This window comes from Mercenaria mercenaria, chromosome 10 (genome assembly GCF_021730395.1).
Source record: "Mercenaria mercenaria strain notata chromosome 10, MADL_Memer_1, whole genome shotgun sequence".
NCBI classification, from domain to species: Eukaryota; Metazoa; Mollusca; class Bivalvia; order Venerida; family Veneridae; genus Mercenaria; species Mercenaria mercenaria.
The window spans coordinates 14,966,359-14,989,480 of NC_069370.1; the positions used below are offsets into that span (position 1 = coordinate 14,966,359).

The following is a 23,122-nucleotide window of genomic DNA, read 5'->3' on the forward strand; positions in this document are numbered from 1 at the left end:
TAGATGATATTTTTTAAAATGTATAATATCAGTAATAGATTTAAATGTAATAACTGCAAATAATTAAACACAAATACATATATATTTAGACTTCATACAGTCAAAAATCAGCTTCAAAAATGCCATTAAAGCAGAAATTTTACACAAAGTGAAATATCTTAATATCTTATATTATTATTATTACATGCCTCATTCACAAAATGCAGGTCCAGAATTGTTACTTAATTTCACCAGTCTACATTCAACATATGTTAGTGGGTTGATAAGTAAAAAGTCCAAAAATAAAACTTTGAAAATTGTTTTCTGAGGTGTTGAACTACAGTATATTTTAAATGACATGCTGGTCAACAAAAAGTATTCACCTCCGGACCTTGGGCAATAGATTGACTCTTAACTAGCAAACCATTCAATAAGTGAATATTATTATAATCCAGATTTAGCAGTATAAAATACACCACAATATTAAGTCAGAAATGAAAGGCATTTATTCAGTTTGTCTTGGGTTTAATGCCGTTTTTCAACAGTATTTCAGTCATGTAACGGCGGGGCATTTATTCAGATTATATTTTCTGTTTACCAAGCATAAAAAAAACCATTGCCTAAATTAACAGACCTTGTTAACATTTGACCTCTAAGTATGACCTTGACCTTGGAGCTAGGGGTCTGGGTCTTGCACATGACACATCGCCTCATTATGGTAAACAATTATGGCAAAAAGTTATTTCAAAATACCTTTATGGATTGCAGAGTTACAGCCTGGGCAAGAATTTACATGCACGCACAGACTCGGGGACGGACAGTGCGATCTTAATATGCCAACCTGGGGCATAAAAAAACCCTTGTCACTTTCATTTTGTTATTTTAATGTTACAAGACCTTTTTGTTTTAATATTGTTTTGTTGAGTTTGGAGGTAATATAACAAATTTTCCAGCATTGATGGTGGAGGACCCCAGGTGCCCCACTAGGCATTGTTTAAGGTATGGTCGGGCACCTGGTTTGAATCACTAGTCTTCCGTATGCCAGCTGGATGGCTTCCGCACATTAAGGACAGTGAGGTTTTGAACCCTTATTCACGAGGGGACAGTGATTCAAAGTCGACAGTCTTACCAAAAGGACCTTCACCACTCCTACATTGAAAAATATCTGCTCATTTATCAAAATACCTCTCCGTCACACACATACCAGATATTTCTGACCAACATATAAATAAGGAATATACATGTAATAAAACAATGATATGTGCACAATATATTATCTGATTCTACTACAATAATTAAACATTTACCATACCCAGCCTTCTGAAATCAGAAGTTGTGTAGAAATCACATGTATACTGAACAATCTCAAAACAAGCATACATGATACATCAAGAGACCTGATAAAATGACAATACAGCTGGACCTGTATTAACCCTTACCCTGCTGAATTGCTATATTAAACTTGTCCATCTTTCATTTTGGACAGTACCATTAACTGTAAGGGATGCTTACCAAAAAGATACTGACTGAATGGCGAACGGTGCAGACCATGATCAGACTGCACAGATGTGCAGGCTGATCTTGGTCTGCACTGGCCGCAAAGGCAGAATAACTTGCTGCCAGCAAGCTTAAGGTTAAACCTTTTCCCTACTAAAGTTCTAAAATGGACTGGTCCATCATTCAATCTGGCAGTACTATTTATTACAAGTTAAATCAAAACGAAGAAAAACATTCCTGTTTAATTTATCTTCAGATGCTGAAGCCAAAAATATATTACCTTAAGAAAGAGCTGTTTTGGCTTAAACCTGTTCATGTTTTGCAAACAAAAATAAAATTATTTCATGGTAAACTGTCAACCAACTTTTAAAAAGGTGGCTTTCACAGATGTGACTGCTATGAGGTGATCACTAACTCCAGTCTTAGACTATATGTATATCTATGCAAAGATTAGTTTTGGCTCTATCAAGTGCCTTATGGAAAATACAAAAGCACATGTACATATTGCATTATAACTGTGGCGAAACAACATGAACTGCACTTTACTGCAATACAGACACCAGTATGAAAACAGTTTAAAAATTGAGAACATTGTGAAAGTTGAATTTGAAATATACATGGAATGACTCATTTGGTAACTTCAAGTAAATATTGTATTTAAAATGCACGTGTAATCACTTAAGATAACGTATTTTCACAAGTAAATAGAATCTGCAAATTCTGATCAATTCTTTCACGCATAGTTTGGCAAGCTGTGTTTCAAAATGCAAGGACACATCTTGATATGGTGAAAGTTATTTTAACCCTTATCATGCAGGACACGATTGATTCTGCCTTTGCGACCAGTGTAGATCATGATCAGCCTTCACATTCATGCAGTCAGATCAAGATCTGCACTGTTTGCCATTCAGTCCGTATCTTTCTGGTAGGCACCCCTTTCAACAGCTGATGGTATTGTACAAATTGGAAGATGGACAAGTTCATTGTAGAACTTTAGTAGTGTAAGAGTTAATATCAACACAATCCAAGCACAAGAATTGTGCCTATTGGACAAAGGGTTTGAAGCAAATTGTGTTCAGATAAGGTTGTGCATCTGAGCAACTTTGAATACAAGTGTATGAGCAGTTGTACTCCATATAAACTTGTTCTTTTCAAGAAAGGGACAACCAGAACTTTACCATAACAAACTTTCTATAACTTCCGTGTATGAATCAAAACTTTACTCTTACAAACTTATTCTGGTCAAGAACTTGACACTTTCCTCACAGAGCTGAAGAATGTTTCACTTCCTATATAACGCCCCCTTTTATTTTTATCATCACAGAGAATAATGACCTTTGTGGAGGCTCGATTCCTAGCCTTTTGCCCAAACTGCTAACCAGGTAGACTGGTCACTACTGTTTTAGTGCTTATTAATCCTTACTTTCATATTTCAAAAGTGAAAAGGCAAGGTTCTAAATATTCAAAACAAGGCATTTCAAAGATGTCACTTTTACTACTTTAAAAACTACTAAAAAGATGGTCTGTGAGAATAAGCGTGTAGAGGACTGACTTAAACTTACCGGGTACAGTAAAATTTATGTGTACTTTAACAGAGGCAAATGTGCATCTTTAAATTCAAATTTTCATGACCCATATCTGTAAATGTAATGAAAGAAGTAAATCGGCAATCTTCTGTTATGTACAATATGTACAGAGAGTAACTTCAAGTACACACATGCAGATTTATGTCAAATACAGTCGAACCTCGTTCGCTAAACTCGATGTGCCCGGTAAAGTCTATATGTGTTATCCGAATTTTATATGCTTTCTAAAGGTGTAAACTATGATGCAATCTGTTATCTCTACGAATAATGATTTTATGAACATATAATTCAAGTGGCCATCCGATATTGGAAAAACTCCAGTAGATAAGCCACTGTCAAAGCTCATCAGCTGGGGTGGCTAGTTATCGACAGTTCAACCCATCGGAAATTATACATTACATCTAAAACTTGCCAGGACTTGATGATTTCAAACAAAGGTGACATTCAAATTATCCGTGTTTGAGTGAATGAAGTTCAACTGAATAGAAAATGCCTTTACTACTTTGTATTTATAAAAATTTATATCAACGTACATAAATTTCAAAGTGATTCTGTCTGTTTTATGAACTTTTATCTACAAAGAACATTACATAATGGCGTAAATTGAATATGACCATTGATTATAATTTACCAAATATTGTTTAATAAAAATCAAAGTGTATTTTGTCCCATTAAAACAGCACAATTATGAACACTGATGCCAATCTCACAATTTACAAAAAGACGATATAAAATACCCCAATAATATGTCACATAATCCACTCTTAACACAACATAAATAATCAATAAAAACTATCCACAACATATATCAGTACATATATATATACAGGGGTATAAATTACCAAAGTCCACGTCTACGACGACTATTTTTAGCTGGATGAGTCAATCTTCCAAGATAATCGCCCAGTCGGCGAGCTGCAATATTGGGATTTCCAATCATTTTATTTTTAAACTTCATCTTTTATGCGTGATGTGATCAGCCCATTAAAATTACAGATATATACTACAACTATGCCCAACTTGATACATAATTGATGGCACATCTAATGGCTGCGCCCATGTAAAGATTCTTGCATGTATAATTTTAGAAGTTGTGGAGTTATTTTAATGGAATGCAAAGTATCGAAGTGTGGTGGCTGTGGTAAATGACAAATGTATGTAAAATCAAATTTGCAACAAACGTCTTTCCTGAGAAAATGGAAACGGTAACAGGTGTCCCAGTAATGCAGCCTATGTTCTAGGTGTACGGTTCTATGTGGGCTTATTTCAATTTATAATATAAATAAAATAGATGTCCCAAATAGAAAATTTTCCCTGAAAATTGGTATTTTTTTAAGCATAATGGCAATAATAATTTTGTTTGACGATATAAGGGGGTCATCAAAGTGACCTTTATTGTAAAATGATTTTATTGATTACAGTACATTTATGCACCATTCAGGATTAAGAACATGTTAGGCATAGTGCAATGTATTTTGTCATATAGTTGCGCTCCTAAGTTTCAGACTGGGCCCCTAAACTTTTGAAGATACGATCCCAGCTGGCCAATAGCTGCCGAATGTTAATTTATATCCTTGATATATATGTACCTGATATCATATAACAAAAAAAGTATTATGACATCAATATTTTTATCATTCTTGTGAGCAAACAGAAATTTATAAACATCTTTATCACTGTGGACGATGGGGACAGTAATGAACGCAAAAAATACCCGCTTCCCATGATCAACTGCATAAACGGTTGACAATATTAAATATTTTTCTTAATAAAAAAAAAAATGCAGTCCTTAAAGTGCACCTGACCGAGCAAGGATGACATTTCAGGTTAGGTACATGTTTTAAAAGTGTATGATCAGCTGCCTTTCTTTCAACAGATTTCTGCCATAGTCTTAGCCTCTAAAACAAAGTCTCATAGATTAGTCTCCTAAGTTAGGTTTCAAAGCTGGCCTCTCAACCCTGGAGTTTGTAGGTTTTGAGTCCCACTGGGATCACAACCACACTTTCTCGAATGACATAAGTAATGGTTTTTCTCCGAAGCAGACAAGCTTTCTCACAATGGTCCAGAGTTGAAATAAATCCGTAAAAACTAAAGTAAAGCCAAGTTTTGGAGACTGGTACCAAAACTCCATGTTATAATTTTACCTGGAAACCGACCAATGGCGGGGCTGAATCCAAGACTGGTTTACAAATTTAATTTAAAAACCAAGGAGACTGATTTCAATCTTATATAAAATATGTGATAGAAAGCTGTGTCAAACTAGACTGCTTCTGTAGCTAAAAAAAGAGAATATTTCTACATTTCACTATTTTGTAAACCCTAGAAAATCGGTTAGTATTTTCATCATGAAAGAAAACACAAGATTTTGAATAAATTTTGAGACTACAGACACATACACAAACACAGAGGCCCCTTAAAAATGTTTATTCTTTTCACAATAAAATCATTAGTTTATCAAAACTGTCAGCACATCATTTCTTGCACAAGATCATTCAAGGGTAAAACACCCTCGAGCGTTAACGACAGAAATCTTTCAGCGGCCTTTGCACTAAGAGTTCGTAACGTTGGCAGACGAAGCAGGAGTTTACCAAATCTACCCTTATCATTGTTGTACTTGACACAGACGTAACGTCGCAGAGTGTCAAGAAACTTTGTCTGAACGGTGATCACTTTACTCTTGTCGCTGAGACCAATAGCATCTGAAATTTATTTCAAAAACAATGTTAGTGGTAGTTCACGAAAACAAACAAAGAAATAAAATCAACACTTCATTAACCAGCCTGATGGCTTCTTCATACAAAAATCCAAAACTATTAAGTCAGTGATCTAGAGTGGTTGCTACAAAGGTCAAGTGATTAATTGACTAGTAAATGGAAGACTACTGTTTTGGATGATTTACTAAGTACTGTAAATCACTTTATATTGGCGTGAACTTTATTTCGCGAATTCTGGCACCCTGAATTATTTCGCTGTTTTATGAATTCGCGACGGAAGGTTCTTATCTTATATTAGCGAAATTTCAATTAATTCAGAAAGTCATGATTATATTAATGCCCATTTTTCAGTACCGTACCGAATTTATGCATGCCAAAGACTCGTTAAACACATGGTCCGTAACGGTTATTTTGTATTAGCAATCGGTTACTTTATTCACACAGACTGAAATAATTGAGCCTTTAACCAATTTACTGGCGATTATTCTTATTACACTTAATAGGTGATAAAATGTTCAAAGTTTGTTACAGCCATTTCATAAATAATTAACGTACAAGTATATAATACAATGGTGTGATAAATTGTCCGCTACCCCCCGTCTGTTGTCTAAACAAAATGTGTAAAAATACCAGGTTTGTTGAGAAGATAATGTTGTGAAATGAATTGAAATTCATTCAATAAACATCGATGTACAGGCGGCTAGTATTGATTTCTGAACTTGACCGTATTTTGGACATTTTTTCGAATATGTCTGTATGTTATGGAAGGATATTTATGTGGAGTCATGATTTCGCGATGCACCCGATTCCCGAAAATTATAACACCGCGAAAAACACTAGATTTACAGTAGTAAATGGCTAACTACTGCCTGCATCTATTAAACAACCAGTAAATGGCACACTACTGTCTTAAGTCACTAACTGACAGGTAAATGGTAGACTGCTGTCACAAGTCATTAACTCACTAGAGATGACAGACTGCTGTCTTTGCTGGTTAACTGACTTAAAGTAAATGGGAATTTACTGTCTCGATTTGTTAACTGACAACCAAATTGGAGTCTACTGTCTCAAGTTGTTAACTGACTAGTAAATGGGAGTCTACTGTCTTGAGGTGTTAACTGACTAGTAAATGGGAGTCCACTGTCTTGAGTTGTTAACTGATTAATAAATGGGAGTCTACTGTCTTGAGTTGTTATCTGACAAGCAAACTGGAGTCTACTGTCTCAAGTTGTTAACTGACTAGTAAATGGGTGTCTACTGTCTCGAGTTGTTAACTGACAAGCAAACTGGAGTCTACTGTCTTGTTAACTGACAAGCAAACTGGAGTCTACTGTCTCAAGTTGTTCACTGACTAGTAAATGGGAGTCTACTGTCTCTGGGAGTCTACTGTCTCGAATTGTTAAATGACAAGCAAATTGGAGTCTGTGGTCTTGAGTTGTTCACTGACAAGCAAACTGGAGTCTACTGTCTGGAGTTGTTCACTGACTAGTAAATGGGAGTCTACTGTCTATGAGAGTCAACTGTCTCAAGTTGTTAACTGACAAGCAAAGTGTCGTCTACTGTCTCAAGTTGTTCACTGACTAGTAAATGGGAGTCTACTGTCTATGAGAGTCAACTGTCTTGAGTTGTTAACTGACAAGCAAATCAGAGTCTATTGTCTCAAGTTGTTCACTGACTAGTAAATGGGAGACTACTGTCTCAAGTTGTTAACTGACTAGTAAATGGGAGTCTACTGTCTCAAGTTGTTAACTGACTAGTAAATGGGAGTCAACTGTCTCAAGTTGTTAACTGACTAGTAAATGGGAGTCTACTGTCTCAAGTTGTTAACTGACTAGTAAATGGTAGTTTACTGTCTCAAGTTGTTAACTGACTAGTACATGAGAGTCTACTGTCTCGAGTTGTTCAATGACTAGTAAATTACAGACTACCTTTTGAGGTAACCTATTAGTATATGTCACGCTACTGTTTGTAGCAAATAACTGAATGAATTCTGAACCTGACAAATTACAACATGAAATTACCAGGATATGTAAGAACAATGGCATTCATCAAAGCAAATTCCACTCTATCAAGGTCAAGTTCCTTCAGTCTGGTAGCAAACTCCAGTGTTGCATGTACAAGCTCCTGACCCCAGCCCATTGTTGCACACACTGCTCTAGGCACCACAATATTATCTGCAAATCTTAATGCATCGTCATATTCCATTGACCTGAAATATTCAATTATATATATATGAATCTTAAAGCTCAGTTTACCTACAATATTTATATAAATACATGTAATTTTCAATATTCCATTGACCTGAAATATTCAATTATATACATATGAATCTTAAAGCTCAGTTTACCTACAATATTTATATAAATACATGTAATTTTTTTCAATGTTCCATGACCTACAATGTTTATTTATGTGATTGTCAATGTTCCATTGCCTTACAATGTTTATTTATGTGACTGTCAATGTTCCATTGCCCTATAATGTTTATTTACGTGATTGTCAATGTTCCATTGCCCTACAATGTTTATTTACCTGACTGTCAATGTTCCATTGCCCTACAATGTTTATTTACGTGACTGTCAATGTTCCATTGCCCTACAAAGTTTATTTACGTGACTGTAAATGTTCCATTGCCTTACAATGTTTATTTATGTGATTGTTTATTTACGTGACTGTCAATGTTCCATTGCCCTACAATGTTTATTTACGTGATTGTCAATGTTCCATTGCCCTATAATGTTTATTTATGTGATTGTCATTTTCCATTGCCCTGTAATGTTTATTTATGTGATCGTCAATGTTCTATTGCCCTATAATGTTTATTTACGTGACTGTCAATGTTCCATTGCCCTACAATGTTTATTTATGTGATTGTCAATGTTCTTTTGCCCTACAATGTTTATTTATGTGACTGTCAATGTTCCATTGCCCTACAATGTTTATTTATGTGATTGTCAATGTTCCATTGCCCTATAATATTTATTTATGTGATTGTCAATGTTCTATTGCCCTACAATGTTTATTTACATGCATGCATCTATTGACCTTCAGTACCTATTTGCATGATGTGATTTTCAACTTTTCTTGACCTACCTTGTTTGTTCATGATTTTCAATGTTCCACTGAGTTACCGTATACTGCACATAAAACAATTTTCAGTGATTTTCAATGTACCATTGGCCTACAATATTTATTTGCATGCATGTGATTTCCAACTTTCAATAACCTACAACGTTTATTTAAATGCATGTAATTTTCAATGGTCCATTGATGTACAACATTTATGAACATGCATATGATTTTAATTTATTTTGTTAGGTTTAACGTCGCACCAACACAATTATAGGTCATATGGCGACTTTCCAGCTTTGATGGTGGAGAAAGACCACAGGTGCCTCTCCATGCATTATTTCATCACGAGCGGGCACCTGGGTAGAACAACCAACATTCCGTAAGCCACAGAGGCCCCCTAAATGTTTCTTGGACCTATGTTGATACTGTTCCATCTACTGGTACTATTTTTGCAACAAGAGAATTTAAACACTTCTAGCAAGTTAAATTAGCAGAAGAAGCTAAAACATATATCAAATGACTTGGCAATATCCCATATGTGTTTCTGTATCCAACTCATCCCAAATGACCCCCAGTTTGGTTTCTGTAACTTACAGAATAAAACAGCTTAATAAATTAAATTAAATTCATTACAGTTGAGGTATAACCTACCTGTGTAACAGTTGAGGTATAACCTAACTGTATGACAGTTGAGGTATAGCCTACCTGTATGACAGCTGAGGTATAACCTAAGTGCATGACAGCTGAGGTATAACCTATGTGTTTGACAGCTGAGCTTTAACCTATGTGTATGACAGCTGTTGGTCTAACCTACCTGTATGACAGTTGAGGTCTAACCTACCTGTATGATAGCTGATGTACAACCTACGTGTTTAACAGCTGAGGTCTAACCTACTTGTATGACTGTTGAGGTATAAACTACCTGCCTGCTCCTGAGCTCTCGCCGCGTGCACGTCGCGGAGCAGGCATGCGGCTCTACCGGAAGTGGTCATAACTATATTGAGGACAGCCGGTAGAGTCACAACAAAGGGCGAGGGCAGTGGCCCTAAGAAGGATTGTTTTACCACCTCCTTGTATTGTCATCTTCCACGCTGAACGCTGAGATTGGTACTCCGCAAGGACTAAGAGGGACAGCATGACAAGACGCCCGCTGACGCTCTAGGCTGGACAGTGAAGGCGCGAATATTCTCGCTCATATGGGACTCCCGGCAGCGAGTATAAATAAAACTACACAACAACAACAAACTACCTGCATGACAATTGAGGTATAACCTATGTGTATGACAGCTGAGATCTAACCTACCTGTCTGAAAGCTGATGTATAACCTGTGTGTATACAGCTGAGGTCTAACCTACCTATATGATAGCTGATGTATAACCTGTGTGTATGACAGCTGAGGTCTAACCTACCTGTATGACTGTTGAGGTATAACCTATGTGTATGACAGCTGAGGTCTAACCTACCTGTATGATAGTTGAGGTATAACCTATGTGTATGACAGCTGAGTTCTAACCTACCTGTATGATAGTTGAGGTATAACATACCTGTATGACAGTTGAGGTATAACCTATGTGTATGACAGCTGAGCTCTAACCTATCTGTATGACAGCTGATGTATAACCTGTGTGTATGACAGCTGAGGTCTAACCTACTTGTATGACTGTTGAGGTATAACCTATGTGTATGACAGTTGAGATCTAACCTACCTGTATGATAGCTGATGTATAACCTATGTGTATGACAGCTGAGGTCTAACCTACTTGTATGACTGTTGAGGTATAACCTGTGTATGACAGCTGAGGTCTAACCTACTTGTATGATTGTTCATATATAACCTATGTGTACGAAAACTGAGGTATAACCTACCTGTATGACTGTTGAGGTATAACTACGTGTATGACTGTTGAGGTATAAACTACATGTATGACTGTTGTGGTATAACCTACGTATATGACAGCCGAGGTATAACTTACCTATATGACAGTTGAGGTATAACCTACCTGTATGACTGTTGAGGTATAACCTATGTGTATGGCAGTTGAGGTATAACTTACCTATATGACAGCCGAGGTATAACTTACCTATATGACAGTTGAGGTATAACCTACCTGTATGACTGTTGAGGTATAAACTACATGTATGACTGTTGTGGTATAACCTATGTATATGACAGCCGAGGTATAACTTACCTATATGACAGTTGAGGTATAACCTACGTGTATGACAGTTGAAGTATAACCTATGTGTATGACAGTTGAGGTATAACCTACCTGTATGACTGTTGTGGTATAACCTATGTATACGACAGCCGAGGTATAACCTACGTATATGACAGCCGAGGTATAACTTACCTATATGACAGTTGAGGTATAACCTACCTGTATGACTGTTGAGGTATAAACTACATGTATGACTGTTGTGGTATAACCTATGTATATGACAGCTGAGGTATAACTTACCTATATGACAGTTGAGGTATAACCTACGTGTATGACAGATGAAGTATAACCTATGTGTATGACAGTTGAGGTATAACCTACGTATATGACAGCCGAGATAAAATTTACCTGTATGACAGTTGAGGTATAACCTACCTGTATGATAGTCTAACTACATTCAGCTCCATGAATGCTGACTTCAGTAATGCCATCTGATCTTCCATTGTAAACAGTCGGAAATCTAAAGAAAACATGAAGGTTACAGTTAATACTGAAATTCTTCAGCAAGTTTGCCTTAATTATACTGAAATTCTTCTGCATTTGTGCCTTGATTTATTTTGGGACAAGCATTAAACCCTCTTCCATAACAGCTAATCAATATCATAACAAAAATAAAACCTTGGATAAACTGTTCCACACACTATAGATTCTACTTCAATTGTAAGGCAAAGGAAAGTGCTGACCACCAGTATAAGTTACTGTATTACACTAATTTCAATTCATGATTCAATAATCTGACTTCTTCTCATTTTCACATGCGATTTAATGCAAAGTATATCCCTCAGTTCCCAAATGGGAAGTTAAGTTTCAAATTTGGGAAATTTTGAACTTTAGAAATTCAAAAGTTTCATAAAAAACTTATTAGGTCAATTAGAAAAATTCTGAACAGTAAACACTTAGAAATATCTCTGAGGTCCACAAAGATATATTTTAATTAACAGTACCATTAAAAGTTTTTTCTGCACTGGACCTTTTGAAAGAAACAAGTAAAAATAGTGATTTTGCTTCATTGAAAACAGGGAGCAAGCTGCTATTATTATGTAGTATCAAGTTTCCCTTTTAGGAAGTAGGGAAAACCCATAGACTGTTTCCTGTATGGGAAGTTTCCCATACTGTTAAAATATACTGTAGTCAGTTAATGTAAACACTGTTACTTCATGGTATAAATCCTTTCCCTGTGAGTAACTAACAATCATTTTGAATAAACTGATCTATAATATTGATTTGCTATTATGAAACCCATTGTCAATAACCTCATAAACTGGTGAGAAAACAATATTTAACCAAATTTAAACCTGTACAATTTGTAACTAAGTCTTACTTGGAACTTTCTTAGCCCACTCTATGATATACTTCAGCTCTGAGTATCCAAACTGCATCAGTTCTTCAATAGAAATCTCATTGGCTGACCTTCCCTCAACTGTTAATATAAAGCAAATACAAAAATGTTAGTGAATTGGTATCAGTCATCTAAAAGATAGACCCATATTTACTTACACTTCTTATTGAAAAGAGGTCAACTAAACTAAATATTGGTAACTTACACTTTTTATAGAACAGATATCAATTAAATATTAAATTACATTCATTATCTGGGACTTTACCCAGAGCAGATGCCAGTAAAATACTGACAACTTACATTCATTACCTGGGACTTTATCTGGAGCAGATGCCAGTAAAATACTGAGAACTAACATTCATTATCTGGGACTTTATCTGGAGCAGATGCCAGTAAAACACTGATAACTAACATTCATTATCTGGGACTTTATCCGGAGCAGATGCCAGTAAAATACTGATGACATAAATTCATTATCTGGGACTTTATCTGGAGCAAATGCCAGCAAAATATTGACAAGAGGACCATCATGGTCCTGAATCGCTCACCTGTCCCCACATGACCCAGTTTTGAACTGCGTATGACGTCTTTTTTCTATTATTTGACATATTGACCTAGTTTTTGAGCTCATGTGACCCAGTTTTGATCTTAACCTAGATATCATCAAGATAAAAATTCTGACCAATTTCCATGAAGATCCACTGAAAAAATATGGCCTCTAGTTTTTGACCGCATGCGACCCACTTTCAAACTTGACCTAGATATCATCAAAGTGAACATTCAGTCCAACTTTCATGAAGATCCATTGAAAAATATGGCCTCTAGAGAGGTCACAAGGTTTTTCTATTTTTAGACCTACTGACCTAATTTTGGACCGCACATGGTCCAGTTTTGATCTTGACCTAAATATCATCAAGCTGAACATTCTGACCAATCTTCATGAAGATCCATTGAAAAATATGGCCTCTAGAGAGGTCACAAGGTTTTTCTATTTTTAGACCTACTGACCTAGTTTTTAACCGCATGTGACCCAGTTTCGAACTTGACCTAGATATCATCAAGATGAACATTCTGACGAACTTTCATAAAGATCCCATGAAAAATGTGACCTCTAGAGTAGTCACAAGCAGAAGTTTACGGACGGATGCACACACACACGGATGGACGGACGCCAGGCGCACGTGACCTACTTTCGAACTTGACCTAGATATCATCAAGGTGAACATCCAGACCAACTTTTATGAAGATCTATTGAAAAATATGGCCTCTAGAGAGGTCACTAGGTTTTTCTATTTTTAGACCTACTGACCTAGTTTTTAACCGCACATGACCCAGTTTTGAACTTGACCTAGATATCATCAAGGTGAACATTCTGACAAATTTTCATGAAGATCCATTGAAAAATATGGCCTCTAGGGAGGTCACAAGGATTTTCTATTTTTAGACCTACAGACCTAGTTTTGGACCACACGTGACCCAGTTTCGAACTTGACCTAGGTATCATCAAGATGAACATTCTGACTAACTTTCATAAAGATCCCATGAAAAATATGACCTCTAGAGTGGTCACAAGCAAAAGTTTACGGACGCACGCACAGACGACGGATGCCGGACGCCACACGATCACAAAAGCTCACCTTGTCACTTTGTGACTGGTGAGCTAAAAACATGCATTCATTATCTGGGGCTTTATCCAGAGCAGATGCCAGTAAAATATTGAAAACATGCTTCATTATCTGGGACTTTATCCAGAGCAGATGCCAGTAAAATATTGATAACTCACATTCATTATCTGCCTTAATATCCAAAACAGATGCCAGTAAAATACTGAAAACTTACATTCATTATCTGGGACTTTCTCCGAAGCAGATGCCAGTAAAATATTGAAAACGTACATTCATTATCTGATACTTTATCTGGAGCAGATGCCAGTAAAATACTAAAAACTTGCATTCATTATCTGGGACTTATCCAAAGCAGATGCCAGTAAAATACTGATAACTTGCATTCATTATCTGGGACTTTATCCGGAGCAGATGCCAGTAAAATACTGACAACTTACATTCATTACCTGGGACTTTATCTGGAGCAGATGCCAGTAAAATACTGATAACTAACATTCATTATCTGGGACTTTCTCTGGAGCAGATGCCAGTAAAATACTGATAACTTACATTCATTATCTGGGACTTTATCTGCAGCAGATGCCAGTAAAATACTGAAAACTTACATTCATTATTTGGGACTTTATTCAAAGCTGATGCCAGTAAAATACTGATAACTTGCATTCATTATCTATAACATTATCTAAAGCAGAAGCCAGTAAAATACTGATAAGTTACATTCATTATCTGCGACATTATCAAAAGCAGATGCCAGTAAAATACTGATAACTTATATTCATAACCTGGGACTTTATCTGGAGCAGATGCCAGTAAAATACTGATAACTTACATTCATTATCTGGGACTTTATCCAGAGCAGATGTCAGTAAAATACTGAAAACTTACTTTCATTATCTGGGAACTTATCCAGAGCAGATGCCAGTAAAATACTGAAAACCTTCTTTCATTATCTGGGACTTTATCCAGAGCAGATGCCAGTAAAATACTAAAAACTTACTACAGTAAACCTCACTTATAAGGAACTCGGATAAAAGGAACACTCGGTTATAAGGAACAGTTTTCAGTTCCCCGATCTAATTCCTTCTTTATTCAATGTAAAAATCCTCGGTTATAGGGAACTCGATTATAAGGAACACTCGCTTATAAGGAACACTTTTTCCAGTCCCAAAGTACGAAATTCAATGGAAAACCCCTCGGTTATAGCGAACAGACATAAAGAATAAAAAATTACTGAAAACCGGAAATAATCAGGAGAATCGCTGGTGGCGTCGGAGTAACGTCGGCACTTACACGCGCTTTCATGCACATGAATAAACACAAATTATTTCATTTAGAACTATGATCTTTAATTTGTCAATTCACGGATACGATAAAAATCATCATTAACATTTACCAAATACTAGACGATCTACATGTATGAGGTAAGTGAACGAAAATCAGTAACGGTCACCAAACCTTGGGATATTAATATTGCTCATATATTGGTAAATAAATGTGTTAATTAGGTGTGATTAACAATAGCAAACAGTCCAGTTTACCACTTTTTCAATTGTAAACGTTATAGCAGGGTAGCAAAACTAAGTAGGTATAATTTACATTTTTATCTGTATGTATTGTTTTGATTTTGCGATATTAATGCCTGTTTCTCCTTTTGAAGATTCTATACGATATTTCCCTTGTACCTGTACATGACAATGTTTGCGAAATAAAAATTTGAACATTTACTTTATATTAGTATTGATGCCTATTCTCAAGCAAGGTAAGGGGAGAAACTGCAACATATCTTATACACATAATGTAGTGCTCTCTACAAAAGAAGACAGAAATTGACGACAAAAAATAAACACGAATCACAGTCAATCTTACTGATTAGTTTAGGTTTAACGCCATGTTTCAAAACTATTTCAGTCATATACATTTAGGCAGTTTACTTACCATTTCTCCAGGAAAGGACCGGTACTACTACTAGACTCGCAACATTCTCACATAAGGATTCATGGTCGGCTCGGAGTGTGAACACATAGCCCTTTTCAAACGTCAGTCAAATAATGTTCACTATACAAACTGTGTTCGTTATACAAACCTCGGTTACAAGGAACTAAGTTCGCTATACGGATAAAGGAACCTCGGTTATAAGGAATAAATTTTAGAGGTCCCATGCTGTTCCTTATAAGCGAGGTTTACTGTACATTATCTAAAGCAGATGCCAGTAAAATACTGATAAGTTACATTCATTTTCTGCGACATTATCAAAAGCAGATGCCAGTAAAATACTGATAACTTATATTCATAACCTGGGACTTTATCTGGAGCAGATGCCAGTAAAATACTGATAACTTACATTCATTATCTGTGACTTTATCCAGAGCAGATGCAAGTAAAATACTGAAAACTTACTTTCATTATCTGGGACTTTATTCATAGCAGATGCCAGTAAAATACTAAAAACTTACTATCATTATCTGGGACTTTATCCAGAGTAGATGCCAGTAAAATACTGAAAACTTACATTCATTATCTGGGACTTTGTCCAGAGCAGATGCCAGTAAAATACTGAAAACTTACATTAATTATTTATCCAGAGCAGATGCCAGTAAAATACTAAAAACTTACATTCATTATTTATCCAGAGCAGATGCCAGTAAAATACTAAAAACTTACATACATTATCTGGGACTTTATCCTGAGAAGATGCCAGTAAAATACTGATAACTTACATTCATTATCTGGGACTTTATCCAATGCAGATGCCAGTAAAATACTGATAACTTACATTCATTATCTTTGATTTTATATGGAGCAGATGCCAGTAAAACACTGATAACTTACATTCATTATCTTTGACTTTATCTGGAGCAGATGCCAGTAAAAAATACTGAAAACTTACATTCATTATCTGGGACTTTATCCAGAGTAGATGCCAGTAAAATACTGAAAACTTACATTCATTATCTGGGACTTTGTCCAGAGTAGATGCCAGTAAAATACTAAAAACTTACATTCATTATTTATCCAGAGCAGATGCCAGTAAAATACTAAAAACTTACATACATTATCTGGGACTTTATCCAGAGTAGATGCCAGTAAAATACTGAAAACTTACATTCATTATCTGGGACTTTATCAAGAGTAGATGCCAGTAAAATACTGAAAACTTATATTAATTATTTATCCAGAGCAGATGCCAGTAAAATACTAAAAACTTACATTCATTATTTATCCAGAGCAGATGCCAGTAAAATACTAAAAACTTACATTCATTATCTGGGACTTTATCCAATGCAGATGCCAGTAAAATACTGATAACTTACATTCATTATCTTTGATTTTATATGGAGCAGATGCCAGTAAAACACTGATAACTTACATTCATTATCTTTGACTTTATCTGGAGCAGATGCCAGTAAAAAATACTGAAAACTTACATTTATTATCAGGGACTTTATCTGGAGCAGATGCCAGTAAAACACTGATAACTTACATTCATTATCTTTGATTTTATATGGAGCAGATGCCAGTAAAACACTGATAACTTACATTCATTATCTTTGACTTTATCTGGAGCAGATGCCAGTAAAAAATACTGAAAACTTACATTCATTATCTAATATCTGGGACTTTATCTGGAGCAGATACCAGTAAAATACTGAAAACTTACATTCAATATCTGTGACTTTATCAGGAGCAGATGCCAGTAAAACACTAATAACTTACATTCATTATCTTTGATTTTATATGGAGCAGATTCCAGTAAAACACTGATAACTTACATTCATTATCTTTGACTTCATCTGGAGCAGATGCCAGTAAAATACTGAAAACTTACATTCATTATCAGGGACTTTATCTGGAGTAGGTGCCAGTAAAATACTGAAAACTTACATTCATTATCAGGGACTTTATTTGGAGTAGGTGCCAGTAAAATACTGAAAACTTACATTCATTATCAGGGACTTTATTTGGAGCAGATGCCAGTAAAATACTGAAAACTTACATTCATTATCAGGGACTTTATTTGGAGTAGGTGCCAGTAAAATACTGAAAACTTACATTCATTATCAGGGACTTTATTTGGAGTAGGTGCCAGTAAAATACTGAAAACTTACATTCATTATCTGGGACTTTATCTGGAGCAGATGCCAGTAAAATATTGATAATTTCATTGTGTTCCTCTTCAAGTTTCTGTTTATTTTCATTGCTCTTCGCCGCATTTTCATCTTCCATGGAATTGTCAAAGCGAGGCTTCTTTGTACGATGTTTGCCTCCAGGTGACCTGTCTTCTCTTACAGCTGAAATTGAACAATCTCCCTTTAAATGTGACTAATTGATTTGCTGCCTTAGAAGTAATATACCATAGTTGTAAGACCTATATGATTTTTATTGACTTATGAGCTTATACTTTAAGCATTTGAAGGGTCATTATCTCTGTTGAAAACACATATCCACTAGAAAAAATATTTCATGGAAGTGAATCAGTATAAACATATGTAAGGTTGGAAAATCTTGAAGTGTGAAGTAAGGCTCCAAACATACTTGTCTTGTTATCTCACTCACCTTAAGTCTAATGCCTGTCACAACAGAAAATACCTGACATCAAATCTGGTATCAAAAACTAGAATAAGAGTAGTTTGTGGGTGCCTAAAGGCTAATTATTGCTTGTCTGTAAGTGTTTGATAAAAGGTAACACACAAGAACTGATTTACAGTTCTTGACCTTTATACTCACCTTTAAATGATAAACTAGATGTGTGTCCATAGGACACAGGACCTGGTGCTCCAGGCTCCTGTCACTGTATATAGGTTATTACTCTTGGTGAAATATTTTTAAGATACATGATTGTATACAACCCAAACTTTTAAGCACTTTAAGTCTTTATGTGTATTTTTCACTAAGAGAAGGACCATAACTCTAGTCTATCTAAAAGAAATCTCAAAGGGAACAGCCACTGAACAACTTCACAAGCTTTATAAAAATCCTCTCGTTTGAGTATATTTTGAGATACATGTGACACAAACTTTTATTCTTTTAAAAAATCAAGGGTCATAACTCGAGCATTGCAGCATGAACTGAAAAAAAATCTTGTGCACAAATTCACATGCTGAAAAAAAAATGAAGCACTGAATCTGTATTTTTCACTAAGTCAAGGACTGTAACTCTGACCTGGCTGGGTGAAATCCCAAACAGAACATCAGCTGCGCAACTTCACATACTATATATGTAACAATCCTGTAAGGATTTTTACTCTTTAAGTCAAATACTATTTAAGATACATGCAACATAAACTGTATGCCATTTATGTGTATTTTTGACTTAATCAAGGTCAATAACTCTCATCTGCCGGGTAGTAATACCTAATAAAAACCCCAGAAGCAATACTTCACAGGTTGAACGATATTCATATTATGTATTTATGTTTTATAATCCTAGGTCAAGTAAGTTTTAAGATACATGCACAGCAAACTTTTATATCCTTCCATGCATTCTTTTGTCTAAACCAAGGGCCATAACTCTGGTCTGGCTGTATAAAATCCCAAACAGAACCCCAGGTGCACAACTTCATTATGGTGAATAATACCCCAGTAATATTTCATAAACCTGAGTCAAATATACTTTGAAATTTAGGCCCTTTTTATGTATATTTTTCACTAAGTCAAGGGCTACAACTCTGGTCATGCTGTGTGACATCCCAATTAAAACATCAGGTGCACAATTTCCTGTGTTGAATAACAACCCCGTGAAGTTTGATGAATCTGGATTAAATACATTTTGAGATATGCAAAACACAAATTCGGGAAGATCGATGGAATGACAAGGGCAACTCTAAAGGCCCAATAATATAAGTACTTAGAAGGGAAATATTTGAAAAATTGAAATAAACATTTGTGTTCCTCAAGCAATATCACTGAATCTTACTGGGCAACATTTCCCTACAGCACTTAACATACATGTAACTATAATGTTTTATTGAAATCCTTCAAACTATGTCTGAGATATGAACTGAGATGGGTAGAAAATGTAAATCTAACAAGAGGGCCAAAATGGCCCTATATCGCTCACCTGTTATCATTGCACTTAAGGACAAGAAGATCAAAAAATCATAATCAAGATCAATCAAAAGAAATATGAGAAAATATAGTTAAATTTTCTTTAAAGTTACTTCAAATAAAATTATTTTCAAATCAGGCCAGTAGTTTTATGCCTGAAGGATTACATCGAGCAAAATTTTGACTGATGAAGCCCAAAGGACAGGAACAATAAAGGGAAGAAATTAAAAATAAATCTAAGTCCTCAGAAAAAAAGTCCAAAGGACAGGAACAACAAAGGGCAAAATTTAACCAAAAAGAAATAAAAAATTCTTACAAGGTACAGATATGTCAAAATACACCTAACAAGAGGGCCAAGATGGCCCTAGGTCGCTCACCTAAGAAACACACCATAACAGTGTTAAACATGTTTGACCTAGTGATTTCATGGAAACAAATATTCTGACCAATTTTCATTAAGATTGGTCTCTTGCGATAAAACAAGCATTTTCTTAGATATGACCTAGTTTTTGACCCTAGATGACCCATGTCAATATATACAATCATGTATCTTAAAAATATTTCACCATGAGTAATAAACTCGACCTAGATTTTATCAAGGCAATCATTCTGACCAAAATTCATGAAGATCAATTGAAAAATACAGCCTCTATCACATACACAAGTTTTTTCATTGATTTGACCAAGTGACCTAGTTTTTGACCTCAGATGACCCATATTCAAATTTCGACCTAGATTTCATCAAGGCAATCATCCTGACCAAATTTCATAAAAATCAATTGAAAAAAAACAGTCTCTATGGCATACACAAGATTTTTCTTTAATTTGACCTAGTGACCTAGTTTTTCATCTCAAAAAACCCATATTCAAACTCGATCTAGACTTCATCAAGGCAATCACTCTGACCAAATTTCATGAAGATCAATTGAATAATACATCCTCTATTGCATACACAATGTTTTTCTTCGATTTTACCTATGACCTAGTTTTTGACCCGAGATGACCCATTTTCAAGGATGCCTAGATTCATAGGTAATCATTTGCTAAATTATGAAGTTTGAAATACAGCTTAGCGCATAACAGGTTTTCTTTGATCTACTATGACCTGTTTTTGACCCAGATGACATTTCGATGTGTAATTTTCAAGTCAATCATTCTGCAATATTTATGAAGATAATTAAATCGCTCATCGCTAAAAGGTTTTCTTATGACCAGTACTAGTTTTTGACCAGTGCCCAAAACTTGGTCAAATCTCAAGGTACATTCAGATTATGGACTTGACCGAAGTTTCAATGCTAACATTGACAAAAAATTCAAAGCTATTGCCTTAATATGGAGAAAATACGCTCATGCATACAAAGTTTTCTTTATGCCTAGTGACAGTTTGACCCGACGCGACCCATTTCGAATCGGCCTAGATTCACAGGCGATTCTTTGACAATATTCTGAAGATCATTGAAAAATACAGCCTCTAGCGCATACACAAGGTTTTTTTCTTTTATTTGACCTAGTGACCTAGTTTTTGACCCGAGATGACCCATTTTCGAACTCGGCCTAGATTTCATCAAGGTTATCATTCTGACGAAATTTCATGAAGATCAGTTGAAAAATACAGCCTCTATCGCATACACAAGCTAAATGTTGACGGACAGACGACAGACAGACAACAGACGCCGGACATTGAGTGATAAGAAAAACTCACCTGAGCATTGCTCAGGTGAGCTAAAAATTTGAGGTACCATCCATGTTATACCACAGAAAAGTGGTCTCAGTCTTTCCCTACGGCCAATAATAATAAAGTTACTTAATAAGCTATTTATAGTAACATAAAAGGGAAGTTACTGAAAAAAAATATTGTAGTCAACAAAAGAAGGATCTGCCAAATAAAAACAAGAGCACTGCAATTGACGCAAATGCGGAGCAATATACACATAAAACAAAGTCATATGACCTTTGACCCCTAAGTGTGACCTTGACCTTGAAGTGAGCCATCCAAATGCGCTCTGCATATTGTTTCGATGAGGTGAACATTTGTGTCAGGTTTCTTTGAAATCCTTCAAGGAGTTCAACAGTTACAGAGCAGAAGGGAAATTGCTAACCAACAGACATACAGACTGACAGACACCGAGGCGATAACATAACATGTCCCTTCAGGCATATAAAAAGGAATCAAGATCTTATGGTGATACAAGTTGTGTGCAAGTTTGGTTAAAATCAAATATTAAATGAAGCTGCTATTATGCCGAAAAGGTCAAAATAGCTAATTTTGGCCCTTTCAGGAGCCGTAACTCTGGAACCCATAATGGGGTCTGGCCAGTTCAAGAAAGGATCCAAGACCTTATGGTGACACAAGTTCTGTGCAAGTTTGATTAAATTCAAATCATAAATGAAGCTGCTATTGTGCAGACAAGGTCAAAATAGCTAATTCTAGCCCTATCAGGGGCCATAACTCTGAAACCCTTAAAGGAATCTAACCATTTCAAGAAAATAACCAACCTCTTGGTTTGGTACAAGTTGTGTGCAAGTTTGGTTAAAATCAAATCATAAATGAAGCTGCTATTGTGCAGACAAGGTCAAAAAAGCTAATTTTGGCCCTTTCAGGGGCCATATCTCTGGAACCCGTTGTGGGATCTTGTCAATTCCAGAAAGGAACCGAGATCTTATGGTGACACAAGTTTTGTGCAAGTTTGATTAAAATCAAATCATAACTGAAGCTGCTATGGTGCAGACAAGGTCAAAAAACCTAATTTTGGCCCTTTCAGGGGCCAAAACTCTGGAACCCGTTAAGGGATTTAGTCAGTTCCAGAAATGAACCGAGATCTTATGGTGACACAAGTTTTGTGCAAGTTTGATTAAAATCAAATCATAAATGAAGCTGCTATGGTGCAGACAAGGTCACAAAAGCTAATTTTGGCCCTTTCAGGGGCTATAACTCTGGAACACATAATGGGATCTGGTCGGTTCAAGAAAGGAACTGAGATCTTATGGTGACACAAGTTTTCTGCAAGTTTAATTAAACTGAAATCATAAATGACGCTGCTATTGT

At 35.7% G+C, this 23,122-nt stretch overlaps 1 protein-coding gene across 1 annotated transcript in view; it reads right to left on the reverse strand.

The window, feature by feature from the left end:
• Window positions 1-160: 160 nt before the first annotated feature.
• Window positions 161-23,122, reverse strand: part of LOC123561017 (retinoic acid receptor RXR-alpha-B-like) — a 44,513-nt gene continuing 21,551 nt past the window's right edge. Inside the window, exons 3-7 of the mRNA XM_053552305.1 lie at window positions 18,139-18,321; window positions 12,390-12,488; window positions 11,444-11,528; window positions 7,798-7,985; window positions 161-5,761 (exon numbers count right to left, since the gene is read on the reverse strand). Coding sequence (XP_053408280.1) covers window positions 5,526-5,761; window positions 7,798-7,985; window positions 11,444-11,528; window positions 12,390-12,488; window positions 18,139-18,321 — 791 coding nt within the window. The 3' untranslated portion in view covers window positions 161-5,525. The remainder of the gene's footprint in view (window positions 5,762-7,797; window positions 7,986-11,443; window positions 11,529-12,389; window positions 12,489-18,138; window positions 18,322-23,122) is intronic.